The sequence below is a fragment of the Lonchura striata genome, chromosome 20, assembly GCF_050655825.1.
Source record: "Lonchura striata isolate lonStrDom1 chromosome 20, ASM5065582v1, whole genome shotgun sequence".
Taxonomy (NCBI): domain Eukaryota; kingdom Metazoa; phylum Chordata; class Aves; order Passeriformes; family Estrildidae; genus Lonchura; species Lonchura striata.
The window spans coordinates 7,092,851-7,107,439 of record NC_140722.1 but is presented as its reverse complement, the minus strand read 5'-3'; the positions used below and the strand labels follow the sequence as shown (position 1 = coordinate 7,107,439).

At 46.6% G+C, this 14,589-nt stretch overlaps 2 protein-coding genes across 11 annotated transcripts; one reads left to right on the top strand and one right to left on the bottom strand.

The window, feature by feature from the left end:
- Positions 1–55: 55 nt before the first annotated feature.
- On the bottom strand, positions 56–6,121 carry LOC110476152 (oxidative stress-responsive serine-rich protein 1). Of its 9 annotated transcripts, none has more exons than XM_085558046.1 (4): positions 5,891–6,121; positions 3,519–3,635; positions 1,614–1,727; positions 56–864 (listed from the first exon to the last, which is right to left on the bottom strand). In XM_085558046.1, exons 2-4 carry the CDS (start codon positions 3,596–3,598, stop codon positions 177–179), a joined length of 882 nt encoding a protein of 293 aa, XP_085414172.1. In that variant the 5' UTR covers positions 3,599–3,635; positions 5,891–6,121; the 3' UTR covers positions 56–176. The 9 variants fall into 9 exon arrangements, with proteins under 9 accessions (XP_085414172.1, XP_021396550.1, XP_085414174.1 ...); XM_021540875.4 differs by having other exon boundaries at positions 6,064–6,121; XM_085558048.1 differs by lacking the exon at positions 5,891–6,121 and adding an exon at positions 5,383–5,690.
- A 31-nt stretch (positions 6,122–6,152) lies between these two features.
- On the top strand, positions 6,153–11,054 carry LOC110476170 (oxidative stress-responsive serine-rich protein 1). 2 transcript variants are annotated; one of them, XM_021540919.4, is made up of 4 exons: positions 6,153–6,213; positions 6,979–7,099; positions 8,699–8,809; positions 9,422–11,054. In XM_021540919.4, the coding sequence occupies exons 2-4, from the start codon at positions 7,023–7,025 to the stop codon at positions 10,104–10,106; spliced, it is 873 nt and encodes a 290-aa protein (XP_021396594.3). In that variant the 5' UTR covers positions 6,153–6,213; positions 6,979–7,022; the 3' UTR covers positions 10,107–11,054. The 2 variants fall into 2 exon arrangements, with proteins under 2 accessions (XP_021396594.3, XP_085414178.1); XM_085558052.1 differs by lacking the exon at positions 8,699–8,809.
- Positions 11,055–14,589: the final 3,535 nt, after the last annotated feature.

Below are 14,589 nucleotides of genomic sequence, written 5' to 3'. Positions count from 1 at the left end.
TAAATTATAATGCTGAAACTAAACTGTTTGTCCAGCCTAAATAATCAACATCAGCTGAGATGCAAAGAAGTGTTTTTATTGCAAGCACAGTGAGCAGGGAGTGGGTTGCATATTCACATGATGTGCCTGAGGGCAGATTTAAATCAGCCACTCTTCTGGTTTTAGTGCTGCTGCTGTCAGGTGTACATCATTTCTGCCATGTGAGACATTTTCTTTGGAATATACAAGTAATACTCCATGTATCCCGAAAGATCTTCAATTGTCACATCATCCACAAAGGCCCTGGCTTGCTCAGAGCAAGAGCGTGGAGAACTTGAGGGAGTTCTTGATGGCAAAAGCTGGGAGTGATCCTCAGAAACCGTTCTATCAGGTGCCAGTGGGAGGGTGTTCTGCAAGCCAGAGAATTTGTACACTTCCATATCTTGCCACAGTTTGCACTGACAGGTTTTATCTGCACATGCACACGGCTCACTCGTGTTCAGCTTGGACATAGACTGGAAGTCAGAAAGCTCTGTAGTCTTTAGGCTTGTTCTGGATACTGGAGAAGCTGCAGCTGGAGAGTTCTCCTGTGTGTTCTCCGCTGTCAACTGTGCAACAGAAACTCCCAAAGACTCCTCAGCTCCCTTCTGGCCAACATCCAGAGCAACGCTGCAGTGTTCGTGTGCACAAGCTTCCTTTGGGACTGGCATCCCAAACCCACTGCTGTCCTCCTGGGCATCAGCCTGGCTCTTCTGCACCAGCTGGCTGCACGTGGAATGTGACTTTGTGCTGCAATGGATGAACTTTGGAGGATGAAGAATTGGAGACTTGGAACGCCTGCGACGCTGGGTTCTCACAACTCCTCTCGAGGGCTTCTTCACAGACCTGCAAGGGAAAGACAAAAAGGGAATGAAGATTTACCAAAATACTTACTGTTGGGCAATAAGTAACACCGGGCAAAATCTCTCCTCCATTTATATTGCATGCACAAGCTTTAGGTTTGGAGTGTTTGCTTATATTAAGCTGCTGTCTTGGAATTTGACTTAGCTCTAGACAAGCAGTTGTATAAAATATAAAAGGAATACTAAAAAAACATGCACCCCAGAGAGTGTGCTTTAAAGGTGAGAAAATGAGTAAAGCATGTGAGACATGACAAAATAATCACTACAAGAAGGACAAAGCACAAGAAAAGAGCACAACACCAATGAATTAAGGGCAAAGGATGGTTTTGTTTCATATGAGCATGAAGTTCTGCAAAGATACTCTAGAAACCAATTCTTTATTTTAATCTAGTTTTCAAGGCACAACGACACCTTCTGCAGTGTCAAACAATGATTGAAAGAGATGCATTCATGATTGTCTGATTCAAAACCAGCAGCTCACATTTGCATTGAGAAATATCTACAACGTTTAGCCACCTATGAGTGACCAGCATCTCCTTTCACTTCACCTAACTTAAAGAACAGCAGTCATATATGAAGAGAAAAAGCTGGTGTGAGTATTTTATAAAGTTCTTTGCTAAAGGCAGCTCAGGTCTCTTGTTTAGAGGGGCACCAACTAGAAACTGTCTACTTAAAATTCCTTTTCAAGGCAGTATCATTGGAAATAGTCTGATAATCCCAAGCTTCTCTTACCCATGCCAGGTTTCCTTAGAAGCACACACATTCTTAGGTTTGGTTTCATCTGCCACTGTTCTAACTATTGCTCTGGGACTTGTCCCATCACCCACAGAGAGAGAAGTGGTACATCTGTGAGAGACAGAATGAAGAGTTAACAACCTACACTGGTTAACATTATGATTATGAAAATAAACCTTTGTGCATCTTATTTCCCAGAAAATACTGCTCCAAATCATTAAGAATACAGTTTCAAAGACCTGCCCACAAAGACCCAAATCAGCAGGATGAGTGTTGACACACTCCTATGCCCAGGGTTTGTGTAACAGACTCTTTGACCAAGAGATGCCATTCACAGCTCCGCTGCAGAGCCAGCCCCACGTGTCAGTGACAAACCCACACAATGGCCAAATTTCAGCTTCCCAGGAGAGGGGAAGGCAGAAACACCATCACTGAAGAAACAAGTCTCTTTTTCCAGAGACAAATAAGCCATTCTTTCCTAAAAATAAATGTTCTTTGGACATAAATAGACTTTGTTTAGCTGAAGAACACTTAAGCCTCTGTCTAACATAGCCTGTCAACATAAGCTAAAACTCTTCATACTCCTGCAAGTTGAATTATTTGAGCCACAGAGTTGTGTCAGACCTTCAGCTTCTATTCAAGGCAGGGGCCTTAGTAGATTTACTATTTTTTTTGGTGCTATGAATTAATTCCACACTCCCATTCTGAAGGGCCCACAATAACCCAAGAACAATTCTTTCAAGTTGTGACTTCACATATTAGAGTGGAAGTCCCAAGAAAATTATTTTCCAAATCCTATGCTAAATCAGTTTGTACACAGGACAGATTCCCTGGAAAGTGAAAATGAGTCCCCACACACTGATCTAGGGTGGGGTTAAGAGAATCCAAACTATTAATAAAACTAATTTCCATTTAAAGGACAACTAATACAGAACATAAGATCAAAAGGCACCAGTAACAACTCCAAAGTAATCAACTCTGCCCAGCTGAAGGATGGTACTAAAGATACTGAAGGAATGAGAGGTAATTCATTACTAATGAGTTTAATTATTTAAACAAAAGATAACTTTAGAAGCCCATCTACTTGCAATCTCAGCTCTGTGCTAATTCTAGTTATCACCTTGATGCTGCCTTATCTACCCTTTCATTCCAGTGACAGTGTAATTGCATCACTGACAACAGCTTATGGGATCCCAGATTCTACAATGGTGCACATTTGTCAGCAGAAAAAAAATTGTTATATGGAAGCCTTCCTTTACTTAATTTCAGGTAAAAATTATCATTACCAACAGAAGACATGTGGTACTTGTGTTCTGTCACCTGGGACAGTGAAGGTAGGTGCCATGTGTCAGATCTCCACAAACCAAGACAACACAAAAACCATTCTTTCCCATTTAGTGATTCTGGTTATAAATAGAAATTTTGTGACAGCAATGAAAATAGTTTGTGTGGGAATCAGGCACTGAATCTAACGCTCTCCCTTACTGACATGGAAAGAAAGTTTCTCTCCTGGGAAAATATGTGATTTTATTCCCATGACAGGCCTTCAGGACCATGGTAATATCCTAATTTTAACAGCAGAGTTCTAGTCCTATGGACTCTAGTACTGGTAACCTCTGGCAGCCAGATTAATGCCAAAATTCATTTCAAGCACATTGTCAGCTGATCACGATTGTGAGGTTTCTTTCAAACCTACTGCAAGCTGACAACAATCAATTTACAATTCCTTAAGAAGTGCAGTCTGCAGGTAGTGAATTTATTTCAGTCTGTTTAACTACAATGAAAGCTTTCTGTCCCTAACCTTTTGCAATTACCTCATTCCCTCAAATTTCACAGCATGGGTGTTCCCTTTGAGTCCATTTGTAAGATGTTAGGTCTGTGCCTCCCTGTGGTGTTACTCACCCAGCTGTGTCAACTCTCAGCTTTTTGAATGCTGTCTGCAGGCTTTCCTCTTCTCCATCCTTAGCTTCTGATTTCATCATTTGGATGGCCAGGAGGTGATGGAATTACCATGTACTGCTACAATCAGAAAAAAAGACACATGAAAATAAGGGCCAAATCCTTGTTAAAAACATTAGTTGCCCAGCAGCACCATAATGCGTGAAAATAAACTCAAAATAGCACACTGAGCACACAAAGCTGAGGTCATTCTAGTAGAACATTTTTGAAAGCTGACTCAGAACAAGCTTTAATATACCCAAGAATGAAATGAACAGTCTCTTGTACAACTCTAGGTGAACTAACAATTCAAAGTCAAATTTAGTGTCAACAGCATTTTGCACATACATTACAGCCCAGCCAAACTCTTCCACTTGTCTTACAGTGCTACCAGAACAATTGTAGAAGTGAAAGTGAGAAGGAACAACACTATTGAAAACAATCAACCTTCTACAACTCTTCTTTCCAAATTTGGGACTCAGTGCTACACATACACTTTAAAAAAAACCAAACCAAGAGTTTTTTCTTAAAGCAAGATAAAGTTTTAAGCCAAGCAAAAGTTTTTGACCTTAGGTCTAGGTCCCAGCAATAGTTAAACAGTCCTATCAGAACATGGTGTTATGGTTACAAATAGTTGTTAAAATTTACCAGTATCAGCTTGTGAACAAGTACAAATGCAAACAAATACCAAAAGCAATCAGAAAGCCTTGCTTTAAATTAAAAAAAAAAAATTGGCTGTTGTATTTTTTTTTAATCTACCCTGAACATCATTTAATCTAGCTGCAAAGGACCTCAAATCTTTCTAAATTTCATGCTCTTTGGGTTTGCTGGAGGTCAGGCCCCAGCGATGTATCCCAGGGACAGGACTGTCCAGTCCTGTTTAATATCTTCATTAATGGTCTGGAAGATGTGGCAGGGTACCCTCACCGTGTCTGCTGACGTCACCAAACTGGGATGAATGGCTGAAACACCAGTGGGACCTCAACAGGAACCTCATGAACTTCAGCAAAAGGAAGTGCAAAGCCCTGCACAAACTGTTTTTGCAGCAAGGAAAAGAACTCTCTCCTCACTGAGACCTTTTCTGCCAGCCGCTGTGCAGCTCAGTCACTCATGCAGAGGGATGGGGATAATCTCTGTCTCCTTGTCCTCTCCTTGCAGCTGGAGGTGGCAGCTCTCCCTGTCACTGCTGCTCTGTGCTGTGATTTCACCTGGCTGCCCTGGATTGCACACAGCTATTATGACACACACAAAAGGATAATGTATCATAACAATTTCAAGGCACATGGTGTCCAGTGAGTCAGCCAGGGAGTAAACAGGAGAGGAAGCTTAAACGCTGACAACATTATGCTCATCTGAGCAAGTTACTATTTCATATTTTTCCTTAGCCAAATATTATTGCTCTGGTGAAACAGATGGTCTCTACTTCACTTTTACCCCTTGGCTCCCAAATCATCCTCAGATGATTCTTTGAAATGAAAAAAAAAAAAAAAATCAGGCTATGTAAGTTCAGGGTTTTTTTAACAGCAAACTCCTGTATTACACAGCCGTACCAGAAAGATAAAACTAAAAGTTTTAAAGTCACTGTACATTACTCCAAGCAGAGTACCAGCTTTTAGACTAAATATTTTATCGTGCTGCCCTTCATCACCAACACTGCAAACCTTCAAAACAATGCAGAATTTATTTAGATAAAAGTCTCACTGGGTGATAACAAAGTATAAGCTTAGGCACTTAGAGGCACGCGCCAACGAGCACACACGTAAAGAAAAAACAATTACTGTGAAAGCCAGCTAAAGTTTACCGTGTTAAAAAGCACACTGAAACTTACGGTTTTTACCTCCCAGGAAAACACACACCTTTCCTTTTCCATTTTATTTTCGGCTACTTCCCAGCACCACCGCCACTACGAGCCCGGCCGAGCGCGGTGCGATGGGACAAGGCACGGGCACCTCCATCCCCGCGGGCTACCGACGGGCACGGGAAGGGCCGCTCACAACCGGGCGTTCCGGGCCACGGCCCACGGGACACGAACTCGCGAATGCTCCAGTTTTGTCTGACATTGTTTTAACTCTGCGCTTCTAACCGCTCGGAGCTCCCTCCCCAGCCCCTCCCGCGTCCCCGCCGCCGCCCCGGGGCTCGGCCGTGACCCAGCCCCGCCGGGGCTCGGCCGTGCCCCAGCCCCGCCGGGGCTCGGCCGTGACCCAGCTCCGCCGGGGCTCGGCCGTGCCCCAGCCCCGCCGGGGCTCGGCCGTGACCCAGCCCCGCCGGGGCTCGGCCGTGCCCCAGCCCCGCCGCCCCGCGCCCGCCGAGCCTCCCGCGGCGCCCTCCGCCCTCACCACGGCGCCGGCGGCGGGAACCGCGCGGGAAGGGCTCGCCGCGGGGACAGGACGGCGCTCCCCGGCCCGCGGCGGCAGCACGGAGGACCCGCGCAGGGGGCTGGGAGGAGGACGGGGCTGGGAGGAGGCCGGGCAGGGACGGGAGCGGCACTCGCGGTACCCGCGGCACTCACCGCGCTCCGCGGGCCGGGCCCGCCGCCGCCGCCCGGAACCGCCGCCGCTCGCGCACGCGCACCCGGCGGGGCGGGCGGGGCCGGGGCGCGCCCCCGCGGGCGGTGACGTCACGTCCTGTTGTGCTGCGCGCCCCGGGCCGGCGGCGGTGGGTGAGTGGCGGCCCCGCGGCCCGGGACAGCCCGGGACAGCGGGGACAGCCCGGGACAGCGGGGACAGCGGGGACAGCGGGGACAGCGGGGGGGCCGTGCGGGTCTTCCCGGCGGGGCGGCGACGGGAGGTGCCGGGGCAGGTGGCGGAGCGGGCCCGGCTCCGCGGCTGTCCCGCCGGCAGTGCCCGGCCGCCCCCGCGCTGCTGCCGCGGGGAAAGGGCTCGGGAGGGATCGCAGCGAGGCGCGAAGTGCCTGAGAGTCCGGCTGTGCTCGCTGCTGCCCGGGGACCGGAGCAGAGGCCGCGGGCACGCACTGAAACGCTCGCTTTTCTCTGAGGGTGGCTCTGGAGTCTTCCTTCTTGGGGTTATTCAAAGGCTACCTGGATATCGTCCTGGGAAACCAGTGTGGGATGGCCCTGCCTGAGCAAGAGAACGGGATGGTCCCTGCCAACCTAAACCATCCTGTGACTCCTGAAACCTTTCTGAAGCTTTGCTGCAGGTGCCATGCTCGCAGCTCAGAGTTACACAGGTTGCCGGGATCTGTGTTCACACATTGATAAAAAGACACTTTGATATTTTTGACACTAGCTGTGCTTGTTCTGAAAAACTCAGACTTTGGCGTTCACAGTGAAAAGCCCAGGGCAGTTCTGGTCAGAAGGCAGTGACACTGCCCACAGAAAAATGAGCACCCATCACACTGTCAGTCAGTTTTGTGCGCAGCATCTGTGTTCAGACCTCAGTATAAAATCCCAATGTCTATGTTTCAGTTTATTCTATATGGCACAGTTGGTTACCCACTGAGAGCACATCAATGGACTTGGAAGCTAAAGATGAAGAAGAGGAGAGTCTACAAACAGCATTCAAAAAGCTGAGAGTGGATGCAGCAGGGTAAGTGAGCAACAAAAAAGGCAATGTAATTTGTCAGGTTTTTATTACATCTTTGTATTTTTTCTATTATTTTGCATTTCAAAAAGAAAAAGCCATTTGTTGAAAGGTTCTTTGCTCTCTCTGAACTGCATCACTTCAGATGAAATACAGTCATTATAACTGTCTAATATGCAAACCAGTACTTTATTACAGAGTAATTTTGACTAATATCCAACTGAAATCACACAGTGACTGCATGGAAGCATGAAAAGACTCACCTAAAGCAGTGAACCCAGTTTTAACTGTTGTAGCTGTAGTCACAAACAGAATTTGTTTGTCTGTCCCTCTGAACACTGGTGTCTGCAGCCACATTATAAGCGTTTGTTTAGTGCACAAAATTTTGCTTGGACGGCATCTGGACAGCAGCACCAGCACCTCAGAGTGTGCTGGGGTGCCCAGTCTTACCGGGAAGGGTCAGGATAAATATGAGCTCTGAACATTCCTGATTTCAGGGGGTTTTGTGGAATAAAATGTCTGCAGACATTCTTACAATAAAAACTTACTCAGTGAGATACTGGGTGTGTTAATAATATGTAGTGTTAGAGTTGATAAAATTATGCAGTCTAACACTCGGAGACAGTTCACTTGAAGTCTTTTGGGAATTTACAAACACAAGTGGAACTTTTGTGTTGACAGTGTTACATTGTGAATTCATCCCCACTACCATCAACACTGTGAATTCAGGCCTTCCTCTGCATGTGGAAATTATTTTGCTTTGCTACTCCTTCCCTCTACTTCAGGAAGTCTTCTGAGCACTGTGGAAAAAATAGATGTTCTCCATCAAGGAACTGTGATTATTAATCATAACGCTTTTGATGTAGTACCACTGGCAGACTGTGTGGCATAAAAAGATCTTGTTTTGCAGGCATGTGTTATGAACAGCTCAAATCTTGTGACTAATCTGTTAAGATCAACTTTGGGCAGAGTATTAGGGCTCTGTGCTAGAATTTCAGCCTCATTTCTTACAATTTCCCATGTTCCAAATCACACCTGCAGCCATCATAACTAAAAATACACATGCATGTGCTGAGGTGTTTATGTTTGTCATCCAGACCTCCAAGGTCAGATGCTTTTTTCATTCCATGCTTATCTCAAAAATTTAATGAGAACTAAATAAATCAGCAATCTGTCCTTGCCTGTTGTACTTCCTCCACTTCTACACTGATTCCTCCTCAGCCTGCTGCTCCAGGTGCCTGACTTTGCATTTCAGAGGAGTAGAAGGCTATCTTTAATGACTATTGTCTGACAAGAACGTTTGGAACCTGAGTTTACATTCCTTTAATGTGTCATTTTAGTACAAATAGGGCATGACATCAACCTCTGGGCATTCTGACTGCCTTTCATTGCATCTCACCTATCTTTAGCCACTTGACGAGGCCAGTATAGTAAGTGGGGTTGTATAAATCTCTCTTAAGGCCCTGTTTCTGAGTGACTACAGAGGGAGTCAATGCAGCAAATTTGATGGGCTTAGCAGAGCATCCGAAGCACACAGGCTGAATGTGGGCCTCTGGAGCCATCTGTTCAGGCATTTCTGTGATGTGACATTCCCTTTTTACCCAGATGTATTGCAGCTCTGTCCGTGGGCGACGGGACGATTCTCAGAACAACGACAAGAGCAGCCGTGGATGGAGCCAAGCAGCAGACTGTCAGCTCCAAGGAAGCATGGCATGGGTAAAACATGACACATTGGACAGTTGCAGGCTGCTTTCAGTGCGAGTTGTTGTCAATTTGTTGCTTGAAGATATTCTTCCTTTCTGTCACAGAATGTTTCCATAACTGATATGTTCTTTGATTTCATCAAAGTCTTTAAAAACAATATTGCATCTTCTCTTAGAGAGGGTTCCCAAAACTTTATTTTCTGTTGATATCATCAGTAGTATTTTTCTGCAAGTCTTAAACCTTTTCATCCCCCTCTCATCTCACTCTTGGGTTCTTTTATTACTTTTGAAGTACCTGGATATTCAGTGTGACTCTGCCAGCAGCTCCAACTGACCCAGGTTCTGCACTACAGTTCAATTTGGGATGAGTATCATTTGCTTAAGGCGGAAGACTTGGGGGGAAGCACCTTGGATAAGGGTTCCTTGTATGTATCTTTCCTCTGGGGGAACCCGAATTTCTTCAGAGTCCTCCACGGTTTCTGTCAGAGATTGTAAGTGTCCAGTCATCTGGTATTTCCAAGCAGAAAAATAATCTTGTAAAATGTTTTCAATCACATTTTAGAGCTTACTGAGCTGTTGTGTAGATTCTGGAGTTACCCACTTGCTCACCTGTTGAACCCTGCAGGTGTGTGAGGAAGCCTTCCCGAGGATCGGCGAGGGTCCCACGTCGCCGGCGCTCCAAGTCTCCGGTCCTGCACCCTCCCAAGTTCACCTACTGCAACATGAAAGCCAACAGCCAGCTGAAACACAAACCCCAGGCAGACACTTCGAAGGGTGTCATCAGCTCAGATGTTTTTGTCCCAGCAGAACGTGGTACGAAGGACGGGCAGGATTCTCACCTTGAGGCCAGTAACGACAGAACTGAACCGTTGGAAGCTTTCACCGCCGAAGAGCCTTTGCAGAAGCTGGAGGAGAATTGCCCTGCTCTCTGCTCATCCTTTGAGAACAGCTTGTGTTCTAAGCAAACCTCAGATTTCCAGTCCTTATCCATGCTTAGCAACGGCAGGCAGTGCCCTTGTACGGACAGGAAGTGCCAGTGCAAGCAGTGGCGCACCATGGAGGTGTACTCCTTCTCCGGCCTGCGGAGCGTCCTGTCCGAGTGCGAGAAGGCAGTCCTGGGGGTCCATGCCCACTCCCTGCACAACAGATCTCCCTCTGGGACAGCCTCAGCAAGCTCTCCCAGGTCTTGTTCTGAGCAAGCTCGAGCCTTTGTGGATGACGTGACTATTGAAGATCTTTCGGGATACATGGAATACTACTTATATATTCCCAAGAAAATGTCTCACATGGCAGAGATGATGTATACCTGACTGTAAGCAATAGAGAATCCTGAAGCAGAATTTGTTACAATGGTTGGGCTAATTGCCTTGTCAGTGCCATGTTTTCACTGTTGTGTGTTTGATTAAATGTTTCTTTGCCTCATACAGTTTAGTTTTCTAATAAAATGAAAAATTAAATATAGTTTCTGAGCTTAGTTCTAAAAAGAATGCACTAAAGTCTCTGAATACCTTAACAAAAGCACTCTAGATCAAATGAGCTCTGTTTGGTTTTTGGTTTGTGCTGTGGATATTGAAGCTCTGTATGCTGTTTTCACTATGTTTTGGAAAAAAACAGACAAAACCAAAAAAACATCTAGTTTTTTTTCTGATATTTTGATGTGTTTGGAATGTTCATTCTTAATGTATCTCTGTACTTAGAGAAAAGTTTCACAGCTACAGCTCCATCCTCTTTATCCTGTTCTAGAGAGAAGGATGAGAAGACATTCAGCATTTTGGATAGGATGAATGTCCTTTCCTTGAACACTGGCTGGCTCCTTTTTTAGTTGGATCAAGTTGTGAATGCTTCTTCCTTACAGTTTTTTTGGAAGGTCCAGAACGTGCGAGTGTATACTTGGACACTTCCTTAATCTAATTCGCTCACCCTTAAGCAGTTCTATTTTTCTGCAGATAAGTGAAGCTCTTAGAGGTAAAAATATATTTTGTTATTTGTGCTTTACAGGTGGAATAATTTAGGGGGGAGTGAAGCAGGCTACCAGTTTTTTTGGGCTGTGCGGTCTCAGAAGTGGAGAGGGTGGAACCATCTATACAGGATGTTTCTGAGCACATCTGATACATAAAGTGGTGTGGAAAGGGGGTGAACAAGACCTGTGTATCATCCTAGCTTTGTGCTGTAGAGCTATAACATTCCTGCTGGTTGAAAATACTGCAATAAAAATTATTTTGCCGAGACTTGCATTAATAAATGTTTGTCAAAACCCAGCAACTTAAAAGTCTGAATAATTTGGCACATATTCATCTTCCCTCAAGACGTTTTTAGTTAAACCTAATGAAACTCTGGTTTCACTGTCAGCTGTACATCCTCAACAACCATGTCTGAATAACGTACTGTAATTTTTACTTACATGGTGAAAAATGAGTGGTCAGCAAGCCAAGGAGTCACAAGCAGTTGTGTAAAAATAGATGAAAAGCAGATGTGGACAGTTGGCCTTGTATTCTGTGCTGAAGAAGGCTCAGGCATTCTAGATGATAATCGCTGTAGATTTTCTTCTCACTATTCCTAAAATTTACAAGTCTGGGAAGCTGAGATTTAAAATCCAAATAAATCAAAAAACAAGAATACAACTAAAACTAATTTTGCTCTTTAGGTTTCATGTGTATATTTAGCATGTAGTATTTGCTCTTACTCAAATGTAACTAATTTCTACATTTTCTCATGTCACTTCCCTCTTCCAGCTCTATCCTGCAATACCCACACACGCTTCAGGTTTTCTCCACTTTCTCTTCTTTCTCCCTACAGAAAATCTGGTATCATGTGTATTTTGCTTGTAAACATAAATATTTAGTACCAGCTATGTTTGCTGCTGCTATTTTTCAGAGGGTGTTTCTGCTTCAGCAGAGGGTATCTGCTCCTATTTTTATTCATGTTTTGGTTCTGTGCCCTCTTTAACACCATGGGAATTGTTGCTAGACAGAGGGTTGTTGGTGAGCACTGATCCAGAGTCCATGTGTGTGAAGCTGAGGCACGGCTCTTCACGTGCATAGAAATGCTTATTTAAGCCTGGTATTGCTTGTCTCCACTCCTCCCTGCACCTGGAGCCAATGAAGGGGCACAGCAAGGCCCTTCTGTAGAAGTGTGGAGTGGCCCCTGGTCAAGGTCACCTTGGGGCAGTTTCTGCTGTGCTGCTCTTTAATAAAGCGTGCAGAACCCCCAGAGGTGCCTGGACTGGTGTTACATAAACCCAGTATGGATGGACAGTGCTGGAAGGGCACATTTTCACTTGTGGAGCAGGACAATGTGCCACAGACCTGCTGTGCCCGGGGGGAGAGAGGAACTGGGGAAATCTTGGGGGTTAAACTAGTCCAAGATTATACCCTGAAATTGAGGCATGAGAAGTGAATTTAGGTTGCCAGAACACCAGATGGGAGGGAAAAGCCTGAGAGCAGGTTCTGAGGGCACACCTCCATTGTGTCTGTCCTGTGGAGACTGGAGTAACTGCTAGTGAAGGAGGAAGGAAAAGCGGAAAAAAGACAGTAACTCAGTCATTTTGTTTCCTTCCTGAACTCTGTTTTTTTGCTAGTGTTTAAGCACATCTAGTGCTGCCTGCGGCAGAGCAAGGACAGATATTTTGGTTCTTGAGTGCAATTGTAAGGTTTGCAGCAAATGTACTGGAACATTGCTGGTGACAATTGCACAGCACAGACCAACCCCTGGGGGTGAATGATGGGCCCTAAGAGAGGCCCAAACTTATTGTTTCCATCAAAACCTTCTCAATTCAGCTCATCCATATCACTTTGATAATGCAGTGACTTATTTTTGCTGCCTGCCTGAAACCTCAGGATTTATTGGAAAACTGCATCTTCTTTGGGAATGCCTGCACAGCACCTTTAGCTTGATTGATGAGTAGAGATGCCCTGGTACAAACAGTGCTGAATGCAGCCCTACTGCTCCCAGCTGCTGCTGTACCTGCCTCAACAAGCCTGGGGGATTTTTTTTTTTCTGTGTGTTCATGCTCTAGGATCTGTTCCCAGTCAACCTAGAGAATATGTCTGAAATATTCTGAGAAAGCACCAGTGGACTTGCAGTGCTCCCAGGATTTAATCAGATCCCAGCTCTCTACTTTCTATCTCAGCAGACCCAGCCTGGGTGCTTTCCAGTAGCACAAGTCCTTGTCCCTCTAGTTTCAGGACTAGTTAAACCGAAGCAGGAAACAGAAGGGCATCCTGGATCAATGACATTTCTTTCTTGCCTTTCAGAAGCCAAATCAAATCTGAGCTGAGCTTTACATTGGCAGACACTGAATCAGGCCACTGGGAAAAAAAATCAATGGAGCTGTTTCTAGAGCCTGTTTTCCACCCTCTCCTTCTAAACCAGGGAGGGTTCTTCTGTGCCTGCAAAGTCCCAGGACCAACTCCATCCTCCTGTTCCCTCATCTCTCTAACCTTTATATCAGCTCTGAGGCGAGACCCTCCGCTGGATTTAGCATTCCCAAACTGCCAGCAGCCACAGTCCTGCTCCGATGGCACCTTCTGCAGGGCTCTGCCAGTGCAGAGCATCCCACGGGGCAGCCCCACGCCGACCCCCGGGCAGTCAGGGAGGCCGTGTTGAAGAGCTGGCGATGATCTCAAGGTCACACAAGGTCAGGGCACCCCTGAAGGGGGCTGGCACCCCTCGTGCCCTTCGAGTCTCGCTCAGTTTAGCAAGCCAAAACCCAGCTAAATAAGCGGGCCCCTGCAGAGGCACGACGTACCTGCAGGACCCAGAGGGATGCAGCAACCTGTCATGCTTTACTCCCCACGGCGCAGCTCTAATTCATCACAAACTGTACCACTAGATGGGGCCTTCTGGACAGCGATCCAGGGAGAGCAGCCGCTGCCTGGCCAGCCTGCTCCCTGCTTATCTACACCCACCCTGTCCCCTTCCAGGGCAAGGAGCCCCCAAAGATGCCTGCAACGAGGGGAGGCTGTGGAGCAGAGGGCAGGGTGGTGCTACATGGGGTGCCAGCTCTTCAAAGCTCAGTTTTCCCTCTTTTTTGCAGCCCCAAAGCAGAGGCCAAGCAAGAAGAGCCTGTCCCTGTGGGTGACCCCGAGGCCAGTTGAGGGACTTGGGAAGACCTGGGCTGGGGAGAGAGGTTGTTATTGGGGGCAGTTGCCTATGAGGGGAAGAGAACAGGGAGGAGCCAGGGCAGAGCTCAGCACTTCCCAGCTTCACCCCTCTGCACACCCTGAGGAGCAGAACATCACAACAGCCAAATAATTTGTTTCATCTCTCAGTCCCTAGGAAACTGCTCCTTGCACTGTATTTATGCAGCTGGGTACCAGTTTGGCCCTGCTCCCTCCCAGTGCTCCTGGGTGAAGTATGCCTCAGTTTCCCCACTTGAACAAGCTCTTCCAAACCTTCCTGTTTCTATCTTCACCAGCTCACAGTGAGAGCTCTCACACAGCCCTGAGACACAAGCTGGCTCCTTATGCCTGCAGGGCCTGTCCCCCATCCCCACCAGAACCTGCCCCTACAACACCCCTAACTGGACTGGCTTTATCCCCTGGCACTGGCAGTAGTTCCAAGGGTGGGAAATTGTCTCCAGGCTCCCAGATTGCTGGAGATGGAGCATGACAAAGCCAAGTGTCATAAAGCACAAGTCCAGATGTCCAGGTCACTGTAACCAGCTGCCTGCATGCCTGTGCTGCAAACCTCTGTGTGATGCTCACAGGCCTTGGGGAGCAGCAGCAGCTCTAGAAGCCCCAATACTTCTGAGTCTCCCGGCCAGTTTGGAATTGTGACACACCTTGCTAATTC

What these genes read in the sequence shown, in the direction of transcription:
- LOC110476170 (XM_021540919.4), top strand. Translation starts at nt 7,023, where the DNA reads ATGGACTTGGAAGCTAAAGATGAAGAAGAGGAGAGTCTACAAACAGCA. An exon ending in CTGAGAGTGGATGCAGCAGG is followed by an intron (nt 7,100 to 8,698) that starts GTAAGTGAGCAA and finishes CTTTTTACCCAG; the next exon opens with ATGTATTGCAGCTCTGTCCG. An exon ending in TCCAAGGAAGCATGGCATGG is followed by an intron (nt 8,810 to 9,421) that starts GTAAAACATGAC and finishes TGAACCCTGCAG; the next exon opens with GTGTGTGAGGAAGCCTTCCC.
- LOC110476152 (XM_085558046.1), bottom strand. Translation starts at nt 3,598, where the DNA reads ATGATGAAATCAGAAGCTAAGGATGGAGAAGAGGAAAGCCTGCAGACA. An exon ending in CTGAGAGTTGACACAGCTGG is followed by an intron (nt 1,728 to 3,518) that starts GTGAGTAACACC and finishes TGTCTCTCACAG; the next exon opens with ATGTACCACTTCTCTCTCTG. An exon ending in TCTAAGGAAACCTGGCATGG is followed by an intron (nt 865 to 1,613) that starts GTAAGAGAAGCT and finishes TTTCCCTTGCAG; the next exon opens with GTCTGTGAAGAAGCCCTCGA.